Genomic DNA, 18,953 nt, shown 5'->3' on the forward strand with positions numbered 1-18,953 from the left:
TCAAATGTTTTCTCTGGATCTATTGATATAATTATGTGATTGTTATTTTTCCTTGTATTGATAAGATGCATTACATTGTTTTATTTGTTACCATCATTGCATAGTTAGCTTAAACCATCCTTGCAGCCCTGAGATAAGAACTACTTGGTCCTGGAATATGATTTTTTATGCATCTTAAATTCAGTGTGATAATATTTGTTGAGGATATCTGCATTAATAAAACTAAGAAGTAGAGTTGCTGTCATGCCGAGACACGAGTTCTCCATGGACATGACCTGTGAGGGCTGCTCGATTGCTGTCACACGCATGTTCAACAAGCAAGGAGGTGTGCAGTTTGACATCAAACTGCCCAACAAAAAGGTGAGCATTGACTCAGAGCACGATGTGGACAAGCTGCTGGAGACGCTTGGCAAGACCAGCAAAGCTGTGTCCTACCTGGGGCCCAGTTAGGGGCTGGCTTATGCAGGATGGACCCCTTCAATCCCACGGGCAGGTCCCCGGCCTGTGCCCACTCTCCTGTCAGTCCTCAGGACCTAAAAACCAGAAGACACTCTTCCTGAAGAGATGCACCCTGCATCCCCCCTGAACCCCCAACAGCCCTGCCCTGAAAAATAAAAAAACAACTAAGAAGTGTCTGCACTACAAAAGAAATGATGACTGGAATTAAAAAAAAATACACTCTATATACAGGGAGAAAATATTTGCCTACCACTCATGAGATAATGGACTAATAAACAAGATATGTAAAGTACCAGTAGAACATTATAAGAAAAAAAATCAATCAAAAATGGGAGGAGAGGGGGCCAAAGTGGTGGCACAAGCAGTAAGGCATCTGCCTTGCCCACACTAGCCTAGGACAGACCGCAGTTTGATTCCCAGATGTCCCATATGGTCCCTCAATCCAGGAGTGATTTCTGAGCACATAGCCAGGAGTAACCCCTGAGCATCACTGGGTGTGATCCAAAAAACAAAAAATAAAAGTAAAAATGGGATAAGAGATGACAGAAACTTCCATAAATAAGATATACACAGGGTTAAACTATATGAAAATGTTCTGCATATCACTTTCAGCATAGAAATTCTGTGAGGTTACATCTCAAACCAATGAGACTAGAGCATGTAGCAAAAAAGAAAACAACCTCACTGGCATGAATGTGAAGAAAAGGGGAATCTCACTAACTATTGGTGTGACTGTGTGCTGGTTCAGTCATTTTTGGAAAAAAAATATAGATATTACTCAAAAAATGAAAATTGAGCTTTCATATGACCCAGAAGTTTCTCTTCTTATTTAGCATCTAGCTCAAGTGCCCAAAGAGGGACAATAAGATAGTACAGTGGACAGAGCAATTACCTTGTACATAGCTGATTTATGTTTGATCTCTGGCATCCCATATGATCCCTTGGGCAATGCCAGGTATAATTTATGGATGCAGAGCCAGAAGTAACTCCTGAGTACTGCCTGCTGATGGCCTCCCAAAATCCAAAGATGCTATTTTGAAAAAACATTCGCACCCCTATATTCATAAAAGCATAATATCCAAAACCTAGAAAGAAGCAAAGTGTCTAGGGATAGGTTATTGGATAAAGAAATTATGAAATACTATATACACAATGGAATACTACTCAATTATAAGGAAAGACAAAATCATACAATTTGCTACTAACATGGATGGACCTAGAGAATATCATTCTGAATTAATTAGATAGTAAAAGACAGACATATAATGATCTGTCATATGTAAGACATAATGGGACAATTGGAGGTAGATTAAGATATAAACAAAGAAATATAAATTATATAAATATAAATACAAATTAAGAAATATAAAAAGAAATGTGGTTAAAATAATATAACAATCAATTATTAAAAATTGACCTTTATTGATTTATTTTCAAATAATTTTTTGACATTCCTTTAAGTTTTCTTTTTGTTTTTGAGCCACACTAAACAGTGCTCAGAGATTACTCTTGGCTCTAAGATCAGGAATCACTCCCAGTGGGCTTCTCAGTAGACCAGATAGGATGCCAGAGATCAAACCTAGTTTTGGCCACATGCAAAGCAAGCATCCTAACCACTGTGCTATTTCTCTTCCTTTAGACAACGTAATATGAAATTAAGTCATTATATTATTGCCAAAGGGGCATATTGTGGGGTGGGAGGGAACCTGGGACTGGTGGAAGAAACATTGATGGTGGTATTGGTATTTGAATATTGTATATTTGAAACAACTCTATTATAACTTTTAAAGTCACATTACCTTGATAAAAAATAAAAATGAAATATAATAGAATTACAAATGCCTAAAGGCAACAGAAACTTATAACTGGAAAGTTACCATGGCAGAGGCAATAAGAAGATAGAAGGGAGGAAGTAGAGGGCAGAGGGAAAATGGTAGAGGGAAACAGACACTGGTAGTTGGTGTGGTGCTGGAGTCTTTGCATGAAATTTCATTTACAGTATTGAAAATCATGGTGCCTAGATAAAATTAAAATAAAATTTAAAAAATACTGAGTAGGACAGAAATATTTCTCTCTGCCTGAATTCTCATAACTGGCGTGTTGTTTTTTTCCTTCAGATTTGGATTAAAAATGAAACTCAGGTCATTGATTCTGGCCTTTGTAATCAAAGAACAATAGGTCTATGAAGTCTCTTGGCACCAAGCTTATGAGTTATTGATTCATTTACATGAGTAAAATCCTATTAATAAATATTTTTCTCTATTACTATGCATATAGAATATAGAGAAACATTTAGATATGTAAGCATATATAAAATTTGATGAATATAATACATAAATACATTGTACTATTATATAGTCATAAAAAAGAGACAAATTACATTGTACAGTGTGGATAAAAACTTATAAATGTTATACTAAGTAAAGAAAGTAAGAGGAGAAAGGTCATATGCTATATAATTTAATAGGTACATGTACATAGTAGAATTTTATTATACTATAAAAGACAAAAGCATGCAATTTAACACTACATTGATGGATTTGGATAGTATTATGTTGAATGAAGTTGGCCAGAAAGAAAGGGTCAGAAACAGAATGATCTAAGAGAAAGACATAGAGAACAAAGAGACAGAGAGCTCAGAGAGAAGTGTCAACTATAGAGGTAAGCTGGGGATGGGAGGAAACTGGGAAAATTAACACTCGTGAAGGAACATTGAGTGACTGAAACTCAACCATCAACAACTTTTTAATTTTGTATCTCAAAATGATTAAAGAAAGAGTAAGGGAATAAGCAAATGCTGAAAAATAATGGAGCCTACTAATTGGTCTTCTACAGAACTGAACTTATCAAATGTGGAAGTTGGGGGAAGATAATGGTGGGGAGTGGAGGAGACATAATGGTGAGAGAAGCAGACTCTCTTGCAGAGGGTTATAAGTTGAAACATTAACCTTCTCAAATATAATTAGAAAAAATTTAAAGACTACCAATTCTAAAGCCCTCATCTGCAGCCTTTACTTGCACGTGAGCTGGCCCCTCTCTAAGGGTCAAGACCAGGGAAAAGCCTTGGTCTCCTGATACCCAGGACCTAGTCACTGGCCAGGAGAGCTGGGCCCACCCTCATGGACAGAACCAGAGGAGCTGGCTTCTCTGCTTCACCCTGTGAACATGCACTTCTAGTCAATGAATCCCAGCACTGCATGTAGAAATCACCCCACTGCAAGTCTGACAATGGGGAAACAACGCAGACCTCCACCATTCTTAGAGAATGAAGATGGTAGCACTGATGACCTGACAAGTACCAATTACCTACATAACCTCTCAGATAAGGATTTTAGGGAAGAAATATGGAAGATGAACTAAAATAAAACAAGGAATGAACTGAACAAACCATTACCAAGACTCAGGAAGATATTGAAAGCAGAAATAAGAAAACTTTAAACTGAAATAATAGGTTTAAAAAACCTATTTTTTGGTAGGCAAAAAGAAAACCTCACTATAAGTCTCACTTATTGAATAATAGCTATTGAGGACAGAATCAGTGAGCTGGAAGATGAAATGCATAGAAACTCCATATAACAGAAGAGGTTGAAAAAAAAAAAGCCTTAAAATAACCAGATGATAGAGAAAATACTCAAAGAATGTGTGAACAGATGAAAATAGAAGTCTGAGATAAACTCAGTAGAAACAACATAAGAATCATTGGAGTCCCAGAGGCTCAGGAAGAAAATCCCCATGAAAAATGAACAGTCAAGGACATCATTGCAGAGAAGTGTCCAGAGCTAAAGAGTGCACAAGCAACCACATCCTGGATGCCTGAAGAATACCAGCTAAAAGAGACCCAAAGAAAAGCAGCCCAAGACACATCATAGTCACTACAGATAGAATACTAAGGCAGCAAGATCAAAAAGGGAAATTTCATACAAAACACATCTTTAAGATTTACAGCAGTTTGATCACAAACAACCCTCAAGGCCCAAAGACAGTGGTGGAATATAGTGATAAAACTCAACAAACTCAATTTTTCACCATTAAGAATAATATAGGCTATGGGTCTTTGTGGAGATAGTTTTTTCTGTCTTGAGGAAGGTACCTTTCATTCCTGTTTGGCTGAGGTTTTTTTGTTTTGTTTTGTTTTAATCATGAATCTTGTTAAAAGCGTTCTCTGTATTGATTGGTATAATCATTTGATTTTTATCTTTTCTTTTACTGATATGATGTGTGCTGTTAATTGGTTTGTGTATACTGAACCATCCTTGCATTCCATCTTATCATGATGTATGAGGTTTTTAGATGTGCTGTTGATTCAGCTAGCTAACATTTTGTTGAGTATTTCTGCATCAATCTTCATCAGGGAGATTGCATTGAAATTTTCTCTTTTGGTAGTATCTCTCAATATAAGGATAGCTTTGTGAAAGGTGTTAGAATTGGTTCCCTTTTTATAACAGTCTGGACAATTTTTTTTTTTTTTTTTTTGGTTTTTGGGTCACACCCGGCGGTGCTCAGGGGTTACTCCTGGCTGTCTGCTCAGAAATAGCTCCTGGCAGGCACGGGGGAGCATATGGGACACCGGGATTCGAACCAACCACCTCTGGTCCTGGATCAGTCTGGACAATTTTAAGGATCAATGGTTGTGAAATCTTCTCTGAATGTTTAATAAAACTCACACACCTACCTGGAGTTTTATTCTTTTTTTTTTTTTTTTTTTTGGTTTTTGGGCCACACCCTGTGACGCTCAGGGGTTACTCCTGGCTATGCGCTCAGAAGTTGCTCCTGGCTTCTTGGGGGACCATATGGGACGCCGGAGGATCGAACCGCGGTCCGTCCTAGGTTAGCGCAGGCAAGGCAGGCACCTTACCTCCAGCGCCACCGCCCGGCCCTGGAGTTTTATTCTTGAGGAGATTCTTAATTGTTTGAATTTCCTTGCTTGTGATTGACCTGATTAGGCGATCTACTCTTCTCATTCAGTTTTGGGAGATTATGTTTCCAGAATCTTTCATTTCTTCTAGGTTCTCTAGCTTAGCAGAGTAAAGTTGTTTTTCATAAACTTGCATGATAACTGGGATATCTGGGGGGATCCATTGTAATGTCGCCCCTTTCACTTCTGATCCGATTTACTTGAATACTTTCTCTTTTTTCCTCCTGAGTCTTGCCTATGATTTGTCTATCTTGTTTATTCTTTGAAAAAAGAAAGCACACAGTTCATGGTTTTATTGATTCTTTTTATTTATTTATTTTTTTGTTTCTATATCACTGATTTCTGCTCTGGTTTTTATACTTTTTTTTTTCTTTTACTAGTTTTTGTGTTTCTTTGTTGTTGGCTCTCTGGGTATTGTTGCTGTTTTTCTCCTTTCCTTATATATGCTTATGTCACTATGAGTTTCCACCTAATTACTGCTTTTGTTGTGTTCCATAGATTTTGGTAACTTGTTTATTATAACGTCTCAAAGAATTTTTTTATTTCTTTCTTAATTTCCTCTTTGATCGAGCTATTATTAAGCAGAATGTTGTTCAATCTGCAGGTGCTAGTTTCTCCACATTTTCCTATTTATAGCTCTGTGGCATTGTGGTCTAATGTGTTTATTTGTATGCTTTTTATGTTTTTTTATGTTTGTGATTTATGTAAATTAAACTTGTGTCCTAAAATGTGATCTATCTATGTAAACTAGAGAAGAATGTGTATTCAGCTTTTAATGGAAGGTCTGGTATAACTCCATTAGTCCCAGCTCTTCTAGTTTCTGATTTAGGGTCTTGTGTCCTTACTAATATTCTGCCTACTGGGTCTACAATCCAGTATTGAGGTGGTGTATTAAAATCTTTCACTACTATCACATTTCTATGCATTTTTTTTCTGTTTGTGAACAAAAGTCTTTCAAAGTTTTCTGACCCAACATTTGGTCTGTATATATAGATTACTTAATAATTATGGATCTACTATTCCCTTGATAATAAAGTCCAATATAAGCATGGCTGTCCCAGTTCTCCCTCCCCATAGCTTATATAATTGTTTTCCATCCTTTTATTCTAAGTTTGTGTCTATCATAAGATTTTGGATGTGTTTCCTGGAAGTAGCAAATCGATGGGTTTTGTTTCTTGATTCATTCTTTCACTCTGCTTTTGGATGAGAGTTTAGTTCAGTGACATAAAGAGCTATTGTGCCATTTTACTGTGTAGTGTTCTAGCTTCTAAACGTGGGTATTTGTTTTATATGAGTGGCCTTTCAATAGTTCACTTAAAGCTGGTTCAGTTATGGAGAATTTGCCAGATCTCCTTTATCTGAAAATGAGCTTATTCCTTCTTCCCATATAAGTGAGAGGTTTACTGTTTCGAACTCTAGGTTGAAAACTTTCATTCATTTTTTAAAATTTTTTATATATATAAAAAAACCCTTCGCAGTGCAACATTCCCATCAACAATATCCCAAGTGTCCTTCCTCCCCACCCCACCCCAGCCTGCACTCTAGACAAGCTTTCTACTTCTTACCACAGGCTGTGTTCTTTACACTGACTGTATAGAAAGAGAAGGTACAGTAAATGCACCCCCTATACACCTCAACCCAGGCCCTTTGCCTGGTCTGTATTGTGAAGGCAGGGGGGCAAAAAAACAAAAAACAAAAAAAAAACAAAAAACAAAACAAAAAAAACCAACCTTTCATTCAGTAATCTGAATATATCATTCTTTTTCTTGGCCTGGATCATTTCACATGGGATATTTTTAGTGATGCTTATGCTTTGCTTTATATTTGAGGCTTTTTCTTGTCCCTTACTGTTTTAAGAAGTCCATCTCACTCTTTGGTTTTTGCCATTATTTGTTTATTGACCTATATGTAGACGATGAAAGAGAAAATGAGGGAACAAGGACAAGGACGCTGTCAAGACAGATGGTAGAGAAGCTTCCTAGCTCAAGCTGAAAGAGCAATGTAGGGACTTATAGAAATCTACAGAAGAACCAAAAGTTTTGAGAAAGGGGAGTTTTTTAAACTCATATTCAGTACTAAGTGGAGGAAGGTGAGTGAGAGTTAAAGCAGTAAAGGGGACTGCTTCATTCCCCCACTATTTGTAGCAAACTCTCTCAAAATCATGCTGTTTTGATATTAGAAGAGCTTACATGTCAGATCTATTTAACTTGGCTTGTTTTCTCTGTAAATAAATGTGTCTACGTTTATGAATGTTATGAAAAAAATTTAAATATGTGCTCCCATACTATTGCAGTTTTTAATACAAATTTACTAAATAGATTTCAGTTCTGGTTAAGAAGTGAATACACTGAAGGTTGACTATTCTGCTAGTACAGCTATAAGTCTGAACGGAATCCTGGTAACTCTTTTTGGAGTACTTAAAAGTAAAAAAAAAAAAAAACAGTGGGTAGATTGAATAGAATTCAAAGTATTACCTAATTGTTAGTAAGTTAATTAACTTCCTTATTTTGTTCATTAGCCTGGATGTGGACAATGAAAGAGAAAATGAGGCAACAAGGACAAGGACACTGTCAAAACAGATTCTAGAGAAGTTTTCTAGCTCAAGCTTAAAGAGCAAGGTAGGGATTTCTAGAGTGCTACAAAAGTACAAAAAGCTTTGAGGGAGGAAAATTTCTAACTCAGGAATAAAGTAGTCCCTTTTACTTCTTTAACTCTCACTCATTCACCTTCCTCCACTTGGTCCTGAACATGGTTCCATTATAGTAAAGGTGCTACAACATTAGAAAATAAAGACACCTGTATTGTTGATGGAGGATCAAAAAGGGGCTATAGGAAGGTAAAAAGTACTGAAGAGAGTCCTTTGAGGAAAAGCTTTGGAAAAATACCTGATACATATATTAACTCTTGCTACTGTCAAATGCATGCCTGGTTCTGATGACAAACAATAGCTTCTAAACTGAGAAATAAACTAGAATGCTCCCCAAGAATCAGCATATACATGAACCAATTTGAAAAATTTGAAAATTGGGAAACAAAGGATATGGCCTGGTGGTAGAGGAGTTGCCCTGTACATGTAAGGTTGCCAGTTTGATACCTGGCACCACCCAATAAAGCTAAATGTGATCCCTCAGGCATGCCTCATGTGACCTCCTCTGAACAAATATATAATTACCAATAAGCATAATATTAACACACACTAGATAATGCAATAAACATTATGAGAAGAGATGGGTTGATTGTGAAGGCTTTGAAAACAAAACAGACACTGAAATCACAGTCTACACTGGCTATTTGAAATGTTTGCCCCAACCTCTAACCAGGCTGTCTGCTAAAATAGCAATGTCATGATTTTCTATATTATTTTATAAAATTCAGTATTTTCAATTTAATATTAAAATCATTAAGATTGGGGCCAGAGAGGTGGCACAAGTGGTAGGGCATTTGCCTTGCATGCACTGACCTAGGACGAACTGCAGTTCAATCCCCTGGCATCCCATATGGTCCCCAAGCCAAGCCAGGAACAATTTCTTTTTTTGTTTTGTTTTGTTTTTTGGGCCACACCCGGCGGTGCTCAGTGGTTACTCCTGGCTGTCTGCTGAGAAATAGCTCCTGGCAGGCACGGGGGACCATATGGGACACTGGGATTCAAACCAACCACCTTTGGTCTTGGATAGGCTGCTTGCAAGGCAAACGCTGCTGTGCTATCTCTCCAGGCCCAGGAACAATTTCTGAGTGCATGCCAAGAGTAACCCTTGAGCATCACTGGGTGTGACTAAAAGAAAAAAATCATTAAGATGAAATCCAGAATAATCACTCAGCATATGAATAATTGACAAATTTGAATGTATAGGAGGACACAAGCATATGCCAATGCTTGGTTTGACATAGATGTTTAAACTACCAAAAAATAAGACATTAAAATAGCTAAAAGTGTTCAAGGAAATAAGGGCAAGACCTTTTAAAAGGGAAAGCTGAAAATATCTCAGCAAAACAAAAAACAAAACAAAAAAACACACAATAAAAACCAACAAAGAAAAGAAGAACCACATGAAAATACCACACTGTATGTGGAATAGCAGAATTGAGATAGCTAAAAAGAATCAGGGAGCTAGAGAGATAGTACAGGTGTTAAGCACTTGCCTAGCATGTGGCCAACTCTGGTTCAATCTTCAGCCTTGAAACAGCACTAGCAGTGATCTCTAAGCACAGAGCTATAGTAAGTTCTGAACACTTCCAGGTGTTATCCAAAAATGAAAAAGACAAAAAGAGTCAGTGCATAATTTATAGACACTCTGAAATATAAAATACTTCTTTACTAGTACAGAGCCTGGCACCTAGCCCAATCCCCATTCAGATTATTGTGGCCTGGCTTCCCACAGCTGCTATCTAGTCCCTTCATCTAAATTCCTGTTGCCTCCCCAAAGACTTGTCTCATGGGATATTGAAGGATCATGCGTCTCACAATAGCAATGATTGGTTGGATCCTACATGTTTGCCTGCACAGGTTAAAACATTTCTCATGTGGCTGCTAACAAACCCACACAATGAATCCCTAACTCATGCATCTGAGGAGATATCGTATACTGCCTGCAGGGATCCCACAGACTCAGGTGTAGCCATGATTGACCTCATATACTTTATGCATAAAGTAACTAGTGTCACCCACTTATCTCACAGAAAGAACCTCACAATGCTGTGATGGTAGTAAAAAAAAAAAAAAAAAACACACCATAGAATTCCAAATTATAGCCAAAGGAGAAGCAGGGCCAATGCCATTGAAAAATCCTGTATTAAACATCAAAAATTCAAAACAACAAACAAGAAACAATAAAAATGTGCTAAAATTGGTTATGTAAGGAAGTATAAGAGCAACACTCATCTGAATCCCCAGAAAGCTCCTTTAAGTGATGGGATGGTAAACTCCAAATATTCACTCCCACACCACATACAATGACACTCCCAAAATATTCAATGCAGAACTATGAAGTGAGGTTGCACAAAAGGCCAGAAGAAAATAGTTAGATATAGTTTTTTTTAAATAAATGAACACCTCACAAGAATATCTAGCTAGATTATCACTCATATTTGAAGGAATTATAAGAACAAGAAACAATTTAGAAACTTTCTAAACTAGACAAGCAACAGCTTAGAAGTTTTCATACACTTGAAATCAGGATTGCAAGAAGTATTAAAGGTGCTTGCTTTCTTAAAAAAGGCAAATTTCAAACGTAGGTAAAATACTCCATTACATGAGATCAACGGTATCTTCAAGGAGAAAACAGCACTTTCCAAACAAGTGGAAGCGGAGATAAACACATGGGAATATATTATGCTGAGAAGCTTCTGCACCTCAAAGGAAATAGTGCCCAGGATACAAAACCCATCCACAAAACCCAGGATACAAAACCCATTCCATATGGAATGCCGGGATTCAAACAATTGTCCATCCTGGATCGACTGCATACAAGGCAAATGCCCTACCACTGTGCTCCCTCCAGCCCGGTTTTGTGACTTTTGAGTAAACAAGATTATCATTGTTTTCTTTTTTATGTATTTTTCTGCCTATCAGCTTTGTTCAAGTCCGGATGAAGACCATCCATCACAATAGAAGTAGTTCATGTGGGTCTTGTTGATTATGCCCTGCAAACTGGTCATTTAGCTTTCCAATGGTCTTCTTAAAGTCTTTTGGGTTCATATACCTGTCTTGTCTAGCCCAAAAGACTTTTATTATTTTACCAAACTCTTCTGCTACCTTGCCTTTATGTCCCAATGGACCTGACCTGTTAATGTCCCCCTTGTGATGGTTTGAATATTGGAATATTATAGATATTGTAATATTGAGTTCATGTAACAAATGTTTCTTAAATTATAAAATTCATTGAAAGCAGGACCAGTTCCTTCAGCTACAGAACCGAGATTCTGGAGCTGGTCATTTCCAGTCCTGATAGTCTCTGCATCAGTGTGTTGTGTCAGCTTATTGTCCTGTTTATCTGTTGAGGTCACAATTTTGTTTCCTGCTGCTGTCCTTTTGAATAGTCTGTGTTGGATTTGAAAGGAAGCTTACAGTATTATCATGCACTGGTCTCTTTTTGTTTGTTTGTTTTTCATTTGTGAGAATTTTGCTTATGACAAGGTGTAGTGGAGCTCATAGTTTCTAGGCAGGGTTGCCATCTTGCCATCCGTGGAAGCATAAGCATAACCTTTCCTCAAATGAGATTACCAGCAATCTATTCATTATCAATTTTTACCCAAATAGGTGAATTAATTGTTTTTCTTTGTACCTAAGCATTTTCTTTCTTTTTCCTCTTTCTTTCTTTCTCTTTCTTTCTTTCTTTCTTTCTTTCTTTCTTTCTTTCTTTCTTTCTTTCTTTCTTTCTTTCTTTCTTTCTTTCTTTCTTTCTTTCTTTCTTTCTTTCTTTCTCTCTCTCTCTCTCTCTCTCTCTCTCTCTCTCTCTCTCTCTCTCTCTCTCTCTCTCTCTCCCTCCCTCCCTCCCTCCCTCCCTCCCTCTCTCTGTTTTCTTTTCTTTTCTCTTTTGGGCCACACTTGATGATGCTCAGGGATTACTCCTGGATATGTGCTAAGAAATTGCTCCTGGCTTGGGGGACCATATGGGACACCAGGGGACTGAACCATGGTCTGTCCTAGGTCAGTGCATACAAGGCAAATGCCCTAATGCCTGTGCCACCACTCTGGCCCACTGAGCATCTTTTTAAAGTGTCTTTCTCCAGGACTATAGTACTCTCCTTAGGGTAAATTCAGAAAGTTTAGTGAAAATAGTGTTAGACATAAAAAGTCCATTGGTGGCATGCCACTTTTCCTGTATTTTAAGAATTGAGTTTTGAGGGTTCTGTGAGCTCTTTCAACTATTTTGTCCTTTAGTGTTATAGGGGACACTAGTGATATGTTTGTCATTCTTTGCAAAATTATTGAAAAGTTTTACTGGTTTAGGCAGGGCCATTGTCCGTTTTTTATGGATTGGGGGTTACCCATTACAGAAAAAACATTGTTGCATGAAGGTGCAAACAGCATTGCATTAGCTCTTTAAGAAGTCATCAGTGTTCCCCAGATGAAATGTGAATATGTATCAACCACCACCTGGAGATAGGGTTTCTTTGGAAAGAAGTAGACATGTATAATATCCACTTTCTATAATTAAATTGTCTATAAACTTTGGGATTGGCCCCAGATACATGTGCTATTTAGTTCAAAGGCACACAACTGGTACATGTATTGAAAATCTGTCTATCTTGATTCCATGGAATCTGATGGTTCACATGCAGTTGGCAGGCATTTGTTTGTAGCACTGCATGTTCTTCTGCAAGTGAATTAAATATTGGCATGGTTAATTGGTCAGCAGTTTCATTTCCCTGAGTCATTTGCTCTGCGAGGCCAGAAGGGTTCTTCTATGAGTGATGAAAATTGGTTCAGAAAGTTTTTGCAGAAGAACTTGTAATTGCTGAAACAAATCTTGTATTACTTGATTATGAGCATTTAAAGAGGCAGTTACTGTGCCTGAAAACAATCTTACTATATCAGTTAAGTTTGTTACAGCATTGCATAGATCTGAAATATGTTGTTTTTAATCTTCCTCCAATAGCCTCTGTCAGTTTCCCCAGAAATTCTGCATATAACTTGGAAACTCCCTGGAAAATCTTTGTATAGCTACCTTTAATTTGGACATCAAAACCATCTTTTCATAAGCCTTCAAAGTGAGCTCTCTGATGAGTTCCAAAACAGTCCATGGTAATTTTGCTTGCTTATTTGTTTCTGAGAACTCCCCGTCTCCTATCAGTAGCTCATAAGACAACAGAATTCCTGCAATCATCTTTCTAGAATAATTTAGACCATTAAACTTAGTTTTAGCTCCTTCAGAACACCACATCTTCCACTGTAAAAGTTGGGAATCACTCAGGCAGGTCTTAGCAACAGTATTAAAGTCCTGATAGGTCCAAAACCTACTGCCACTCCAGGTACCAAGGAACTCAACACAATATAGAGAAAGTAAATGATATTCTGAGCATGCTTTCTTAAACTGATGAAGAAATTCCAATTTTAAACCCACATAGTCTGAAGTTTGATTGTTTTCCTGATGGAGGAAGTTGGTTCCAGATCTGTGTTAGTGCCAAGAAGTAGTAGTGTTACTCCAAGAAGTAGTAGGTGTGGTAAGGGTGGAGTCCATTCCACTCTCTACAGCAGGGGTCTCAAACTCAATTTACCAGTGGGCCACAGGAGGCAGTCAGGGTGAGGCAGGGCCACATAAGGGATTTCACACACACAATAAAAGTCCTCAAACATCATTATTAACAGTTTTAATTATTTCTCTTGAACATAAATAGAACATTGAGTGAAGATCATGAACAGTTCTTCTGAACATGGCATCTTTTGTCTCTTCTTTGCTGCCAGAGACTTGACAGCGCTTCTTCTCACAAATCTGAACCAAATTTGGTTTTAGAGAAGAAGCATTTGAGACCCTCAGTATGGCTTGAAGATGATCATCATTAAATCTAGACCTGTACTTTGACTTCCTAAATTTCAACGTGGAGAATAACTTTTCACACAAATATGTGCTCCCAAAAAGGCACATGGTGCACTTGAACATTTGGGAAAGCTCAGGGAAGCTGGGGGACAATTCTCTCAAAAATTGCCCATGCATGTCTGCTTTTCTACTAATCTCCCTGAACTTGGCTTTGAGATCAGAGTTGCATTGCAGGTCAATGAGCTCCATTTGAAGCATAGGAGGGGCATCTTGCACATCAAAGGAAAAGGGGTCCACAAAAATTTGGAAAGTGGCTCTGTGCTCTTTAAAGTCTGCAAATCTGTGATCAAATTCCTTCTCTAGCTTAAAAATAGCATCAACATATTTATCACCATTGAATGGTATGCCTGCATCCACAAGTTCCTTGCATGCTGGGAAATGGCAAAGGTTTGTCTGAAAGAGCTGGGATTTCCATAACACAAGTTTTGTGGAGAATGCTCTAATGTTGTCATAGGCAGCACTGATAAGCGGCCCCAGGCCTTGTAACATCTTGTTTAGTACATTCAGCTTATGTGTGATGTCAACAAGAAAAGCTAAGTCCATGAGCCATTTGTGATCACTCAACTCAGAAACAGCATTCCCATCCTTCTCCATGAAGGCTTTCACTTCTTCTCTCAACTCAAAAAATCTTGTCAGGACATTTCCCCTGCTGAGCCAACGTACCTCAGTGAAATAGTGCACATCTCCATATTTTGACTCCATTTCCTCTCAAAAAGCATGGAACCTCCTGTGCTTTAAGCCCCTGATCTGATTTGGTTGATGCATTTCACAACAACAGACATCACATTGTCACACGGCAGGCATTTACTGCAAAGGGCCTGCTGATGGATAATGCAGTGAAGAGCAATGGCCTTCTCTACACCCTCCTCTTCAAGTTTTTTTTTGAACAAGTGCCACCAGTCCATTTTTCCTCCCTGTCATCGATGGTGCTCCATCAGTTATTATTCCAACAAACCTCTTCCATGGCAAACCTGCATTCTCAATGGCATCACACAGATGTCGAAATATCTCATTAGCGGTGGTCTGGCCATGCATTGGAATGATTGTGAGCAGCTCCTCTGTCAATTCAAAATTGCAATCAACACCACGGACATAAATTGTGAGCTGCGCAGTGTCTATTATATCTGTGCCCTCGTCAAGAGTAACTGAGTATGCATCAAAACATTTGGCTTTCTCACACAGTTGATGATAAATGTCACTTGACATGTCGGAAATGCGCTCTGCCACAGTGTTGGCAGAAAGGCTGATTTTGCTAAACTGACCTTTCTTTTCCAGACAGATAATACTTGCAGCCTGAAACATGCATTTTTTAACAAACTCTCCTTCTGTGAATGGTTTCCCTGCCTTAGCAATCATCTCACTAACCATGTAACTAGCTTCGACTGATGCAACATTCTCTTTGGTTGCTTTCTTGAAGAAATCTTGTTGCCTCATTAGACATGCTTTAAGACTGGCAACCCGCTTGGCTCTCTCATTTCCTTGATATTTTGCACATTCCTCAACATGTTTAGTTGAATAATGGCGTTTCAAGTTGTATTCCTTGTGCACTGCAACTTTCTCTGAGCAAATAAGACAAGTGGGGATGCCCCTGTGCTCAACAAAGAAATACTGCGTCTCCCACTTTTCCTGAAATTGTCTGTGCTCGTCATCAATCTTTCTCTTTACTGCAGGCTTTGATGAAGTCATGATGAAGGTATGACAAAATCTAATTCTGTAATAAACTTCTCCCCCTTAGGCCTCCGATAATGCAAGAGACAGTGGGCAGGAGCAGCGGAAATGACGTCTGCGCTAGGCGCAAAGTATTCGCAATTATTCGCTTACCATATATTCACAATAAAAATTGCATTAGTAAGAAAAAAATCGCATTAAACATTTGCATACCCCAAATGGAACTGCGATATTTGAAGACCGGCCGTGGGCCAGAAAATGTTGAATGGAGGGCCACAAATGGCCCGTGGGCTGCGAGCTTGAGACCCCTGCACTACAAAATTGTGGGGGGGTGTAGGGGGTTTCATTCCATTTTCTCTACAGAGCTGCAGTGGGGGCAGGGTAAATGGTAATCTTATATCTTTGCTTTCTAATTCAGCATCTATTGGGCTATTACTATCTCATTTTCAGCATTTTTTCATTTAGTATGTCAATATTAGCCAATGAAGTGGATGGTGGCTCCTATGGCCTAGCACTTTTTCTTTGTCTTGTTTTTGGAGCATGGCGATGCTCAGGGTTTACTCCTGGCTCTGAATTCTTGAATAACTCCTAATAGTGTCAGGGGACAATACTGTATGCTAGAAATGGAACCCCAGATGGGCGGTATACAAATACTATCACTCTGGCACCTTGTCACCTTTTTATGGTTTGCAAATAGTTTGGCTGACAAGTTAGCCAAGAACAAACAAACAACAACCAAACACAATATAATAAAATAAAACCCAGGAGATTAGAAATCATGAATTAGGTCATTGCTCCTGGCTTCATCTGACTTGCGGCTGAGCTAGCTACAGAAGGGTCTATTTTTTTTGTTTGTTTTTGTTTTTGGGTCACACCCAGCAGCACTCAAAGGTTACTCCTGGCTCTAGGCTCAGAAATTGCTCCTGGGAGACTTGGGGGACCATATGGGAAGCCAGAATTTGAAACATCCTCCTTCTGCATGCAAGGCAAATGCCTTACCTCCATGCTATCTCTCCAGCCCCAGAAGGGTCTACTTTTAATCTATAAATGAAGAGGTGTTGATGTTTTTCACATCCTTGCTTATGATTAGATTAAAATAATTAAAATTATTAATAAAAACATAGTGCAATTTCTGGAGTGGCAAGCAGAACTTATATTAAATAAAACCATAATACATTTTTGTAGGCCAAAATAAAAAATGTTTTTATTTTATCCATATGTTTTTGTTTTGGTTTTGGTTTTTGGGTCACACCCAGTAGTGCTCAGGGGTTACTCCTCACTCCACACTCAGAAATCGCTCCTGGGAGGCACAAGGGACCATGTAGGATGCCGGGATTTGAACCAATGACCTTCTGTATGTAAGGCAAACTGCTTTACCTCTATGCTATCTCTATGGCCCCTTGTCCATATGTTTTTAAAGAAAAAATTCCACATCCCATTCTGGGTCTAACTGGAAGTGGGCCAAATCTGAATATTCCAGTCATCCTTGGCTTGTTAATATCAAAGGATCTCCCACTGATAATTGCTCTCCATTTGATAATTTCAGAAAAGTCATTGCCTTTAAATACTTTTAATCTCTGTGCTGAAAAAGTATAAACAGAATTGGTTTTATATTTTAATATTACATTGGAAAACTTTCTAAGGTTACCCTGTTTAAAAGTACTGAAAAATGCTTGACTTGCAAGTGCTAGCCTAGGATGGACTGCGGTTCGATCCCCCAGTGTCCCATATGGTGTCCCCCCCCCACAAACCAGGAGTGATTTCTGGGCACATAGCCAGGAGTAACCCCTGAGTGTCAAATGGGTGTGGCCCAAGACAAACAAACAAAAACAAACAAAAAGAACTGAAAAACAAGAGTATACATTATATAGTTCCCAAATTCAGTAGAATAAAATGAGAAAAAATACTTCAGAGAAATCAAGATGATAAGGAAAGAAACTGAATATATAAAACTTTTCTCATAAAGAAACTAAGTGCTTTAATTAGATGACAAAATTAATTTTATTAATGTCTATACCACAGAGGCTAAAATTATAAAAAGGAAAAATATGTTTCACACAAATACTAGCTGTAGTGAACTAAAGAAACTAAGCATCACAATAAATTAAGAGAGTAAGCCCCAGAATATAGTCAAGAGTAGCAAACAGAATAAGTGGAGGAGAAAGACAAATATGAAATGATGGGGGACAGGGACCAAGTGGTCTCAGGCACGTTGTTGGTGTTAAGAAAGGACAGAATGGGGCTGTAATGACAGCACAGTGGTAGGGTGTTTGCCTTAAAGGTGGCTGACCCAGAATGGACCTTGGTTCGATCCCTGGCATCCCATCTGGTCCCCCAAGCCATGAGTGATTTTTGAGCTCATAGCAAGGAGTAACCACTGAGTGTCACTGGGTTTGGCCCAGAACAAAAACAAATCAAGTAAAAAAAAAATAAGGACAGAACTAAATGCCCAAGCCAAAGTCAATAACAATGAAATCATGAGACTCACATTTTAACAACCAAACTTAAAATGGTGCCTGTTATGATGGCAGGTTTGGGTAGGCATGATGGAGGGGGGCAGTGTGTGACATGGGATGGACTCTGGTAATTTTGGTGGAGAGAGGTTGACACTGATGGTGAAATTGATCTTGAAACACTGTTTGTCTAAAAACAAACCATGAATGAATTTTAAAATAAATATGATTTTAATTTAAAAAAATTTAAAAGATTGAGGATCACTTGAGTTTCAGTAATTCACCAGGAGAATAAACCTGTATGTGCATGGTATGATTTCAAAGCAAAGGTGATAAAAATTGTAACCATAAAAATAATCAGACTTTTAATTTTTTTTTTTGTTTTTTCGATTTTTGGATTACACCTGGTGGTGCTCAGGGGCCACTTTTGGCTCTGTGCTCCGAAATCAATCCTGGCAGGCTCGGGGGACCATATGGGATGCTGGAATTCGAACCAGAGTCAGCTGGAGATCAGCTGCATACAAGGCAAATGCCCTACCACTGTGCTATCTCTCAGCCCCTAATTATTATTATTATTTTTTTTTTTTTTGGTTTTTTGGGCCACACCCGTTTGACGCTCAGGGGCTACTCCTGGTTCTGCACTCAGAAATCACCCCTGGCTTGCCCTAATTATTTTTTAATGATAGTGCCTAGGATACAAAAGCCACACACAGAATGAGAGAAACTATTCATTCAATACCCATCAGACAAGGGACTAATATCTAAGATATACAAGCTACTGACAGGATTTACCAAGAAAAAAAAATCTAACCCCATCAAACAATGGGGAGAAGAAATGAACAATGTCTCAAAAAAGAAATACAAATGGCAAAAAAGGGCACATGAAAAAATGTTCCATATTACTAATCATCAGGGAGATGT

General features: G+C 38.3%; 1 protein-coding gene and 1 non-coding gene across 2 annotated transcripts; both read left to right on the plus strand.

Moving 5' to 3' along the window:
* The first annotated feature begins 243 nt into the window (after positions 1-243).
* On the plus strand, positions 244-450 carry LOC126008563 (copper transport protein ATOX1-like). The gene has a single exon (XM_049772841.1). It carries the CDS (start codon positions 244-246, stop codon positions 448-450), a length of 207 nt encoding a protein of 68 aa, XP_049628798.1.
* A 6,472-nt stretch (positions 451-6,922) lies between these two features.
* Positions 6,923-7,057, plus strand: LOC126010066 (small nucleolar RNA SNORA51). Its single transcript, XR_007496204.1, has one exon. It is a non-coding gene; the product is annotated as a small nucleolar RNA SNORA51 (small nucleolar RNA).
* The last annotated feature ends 11,896 nt before the right edge of the window (positions 7,058-18,953 follow it).

This window comes from Suncus etruscus, chromosome 5, assembly GCF_024139225.1.
Source record: "Suncus etruscus isolate mSunEtr1 chromosome 5, mSunEtr1.pri.cur, whole genome shotgun sequence".
In the NCBI taxonomy this organism is placed as follows: domain Eukaryota; kingdom Metazoa; phylum Chordata; class Mammalia; order Eulipotyphla; family Soricidae; genus Suncus; species Suncus etruscus.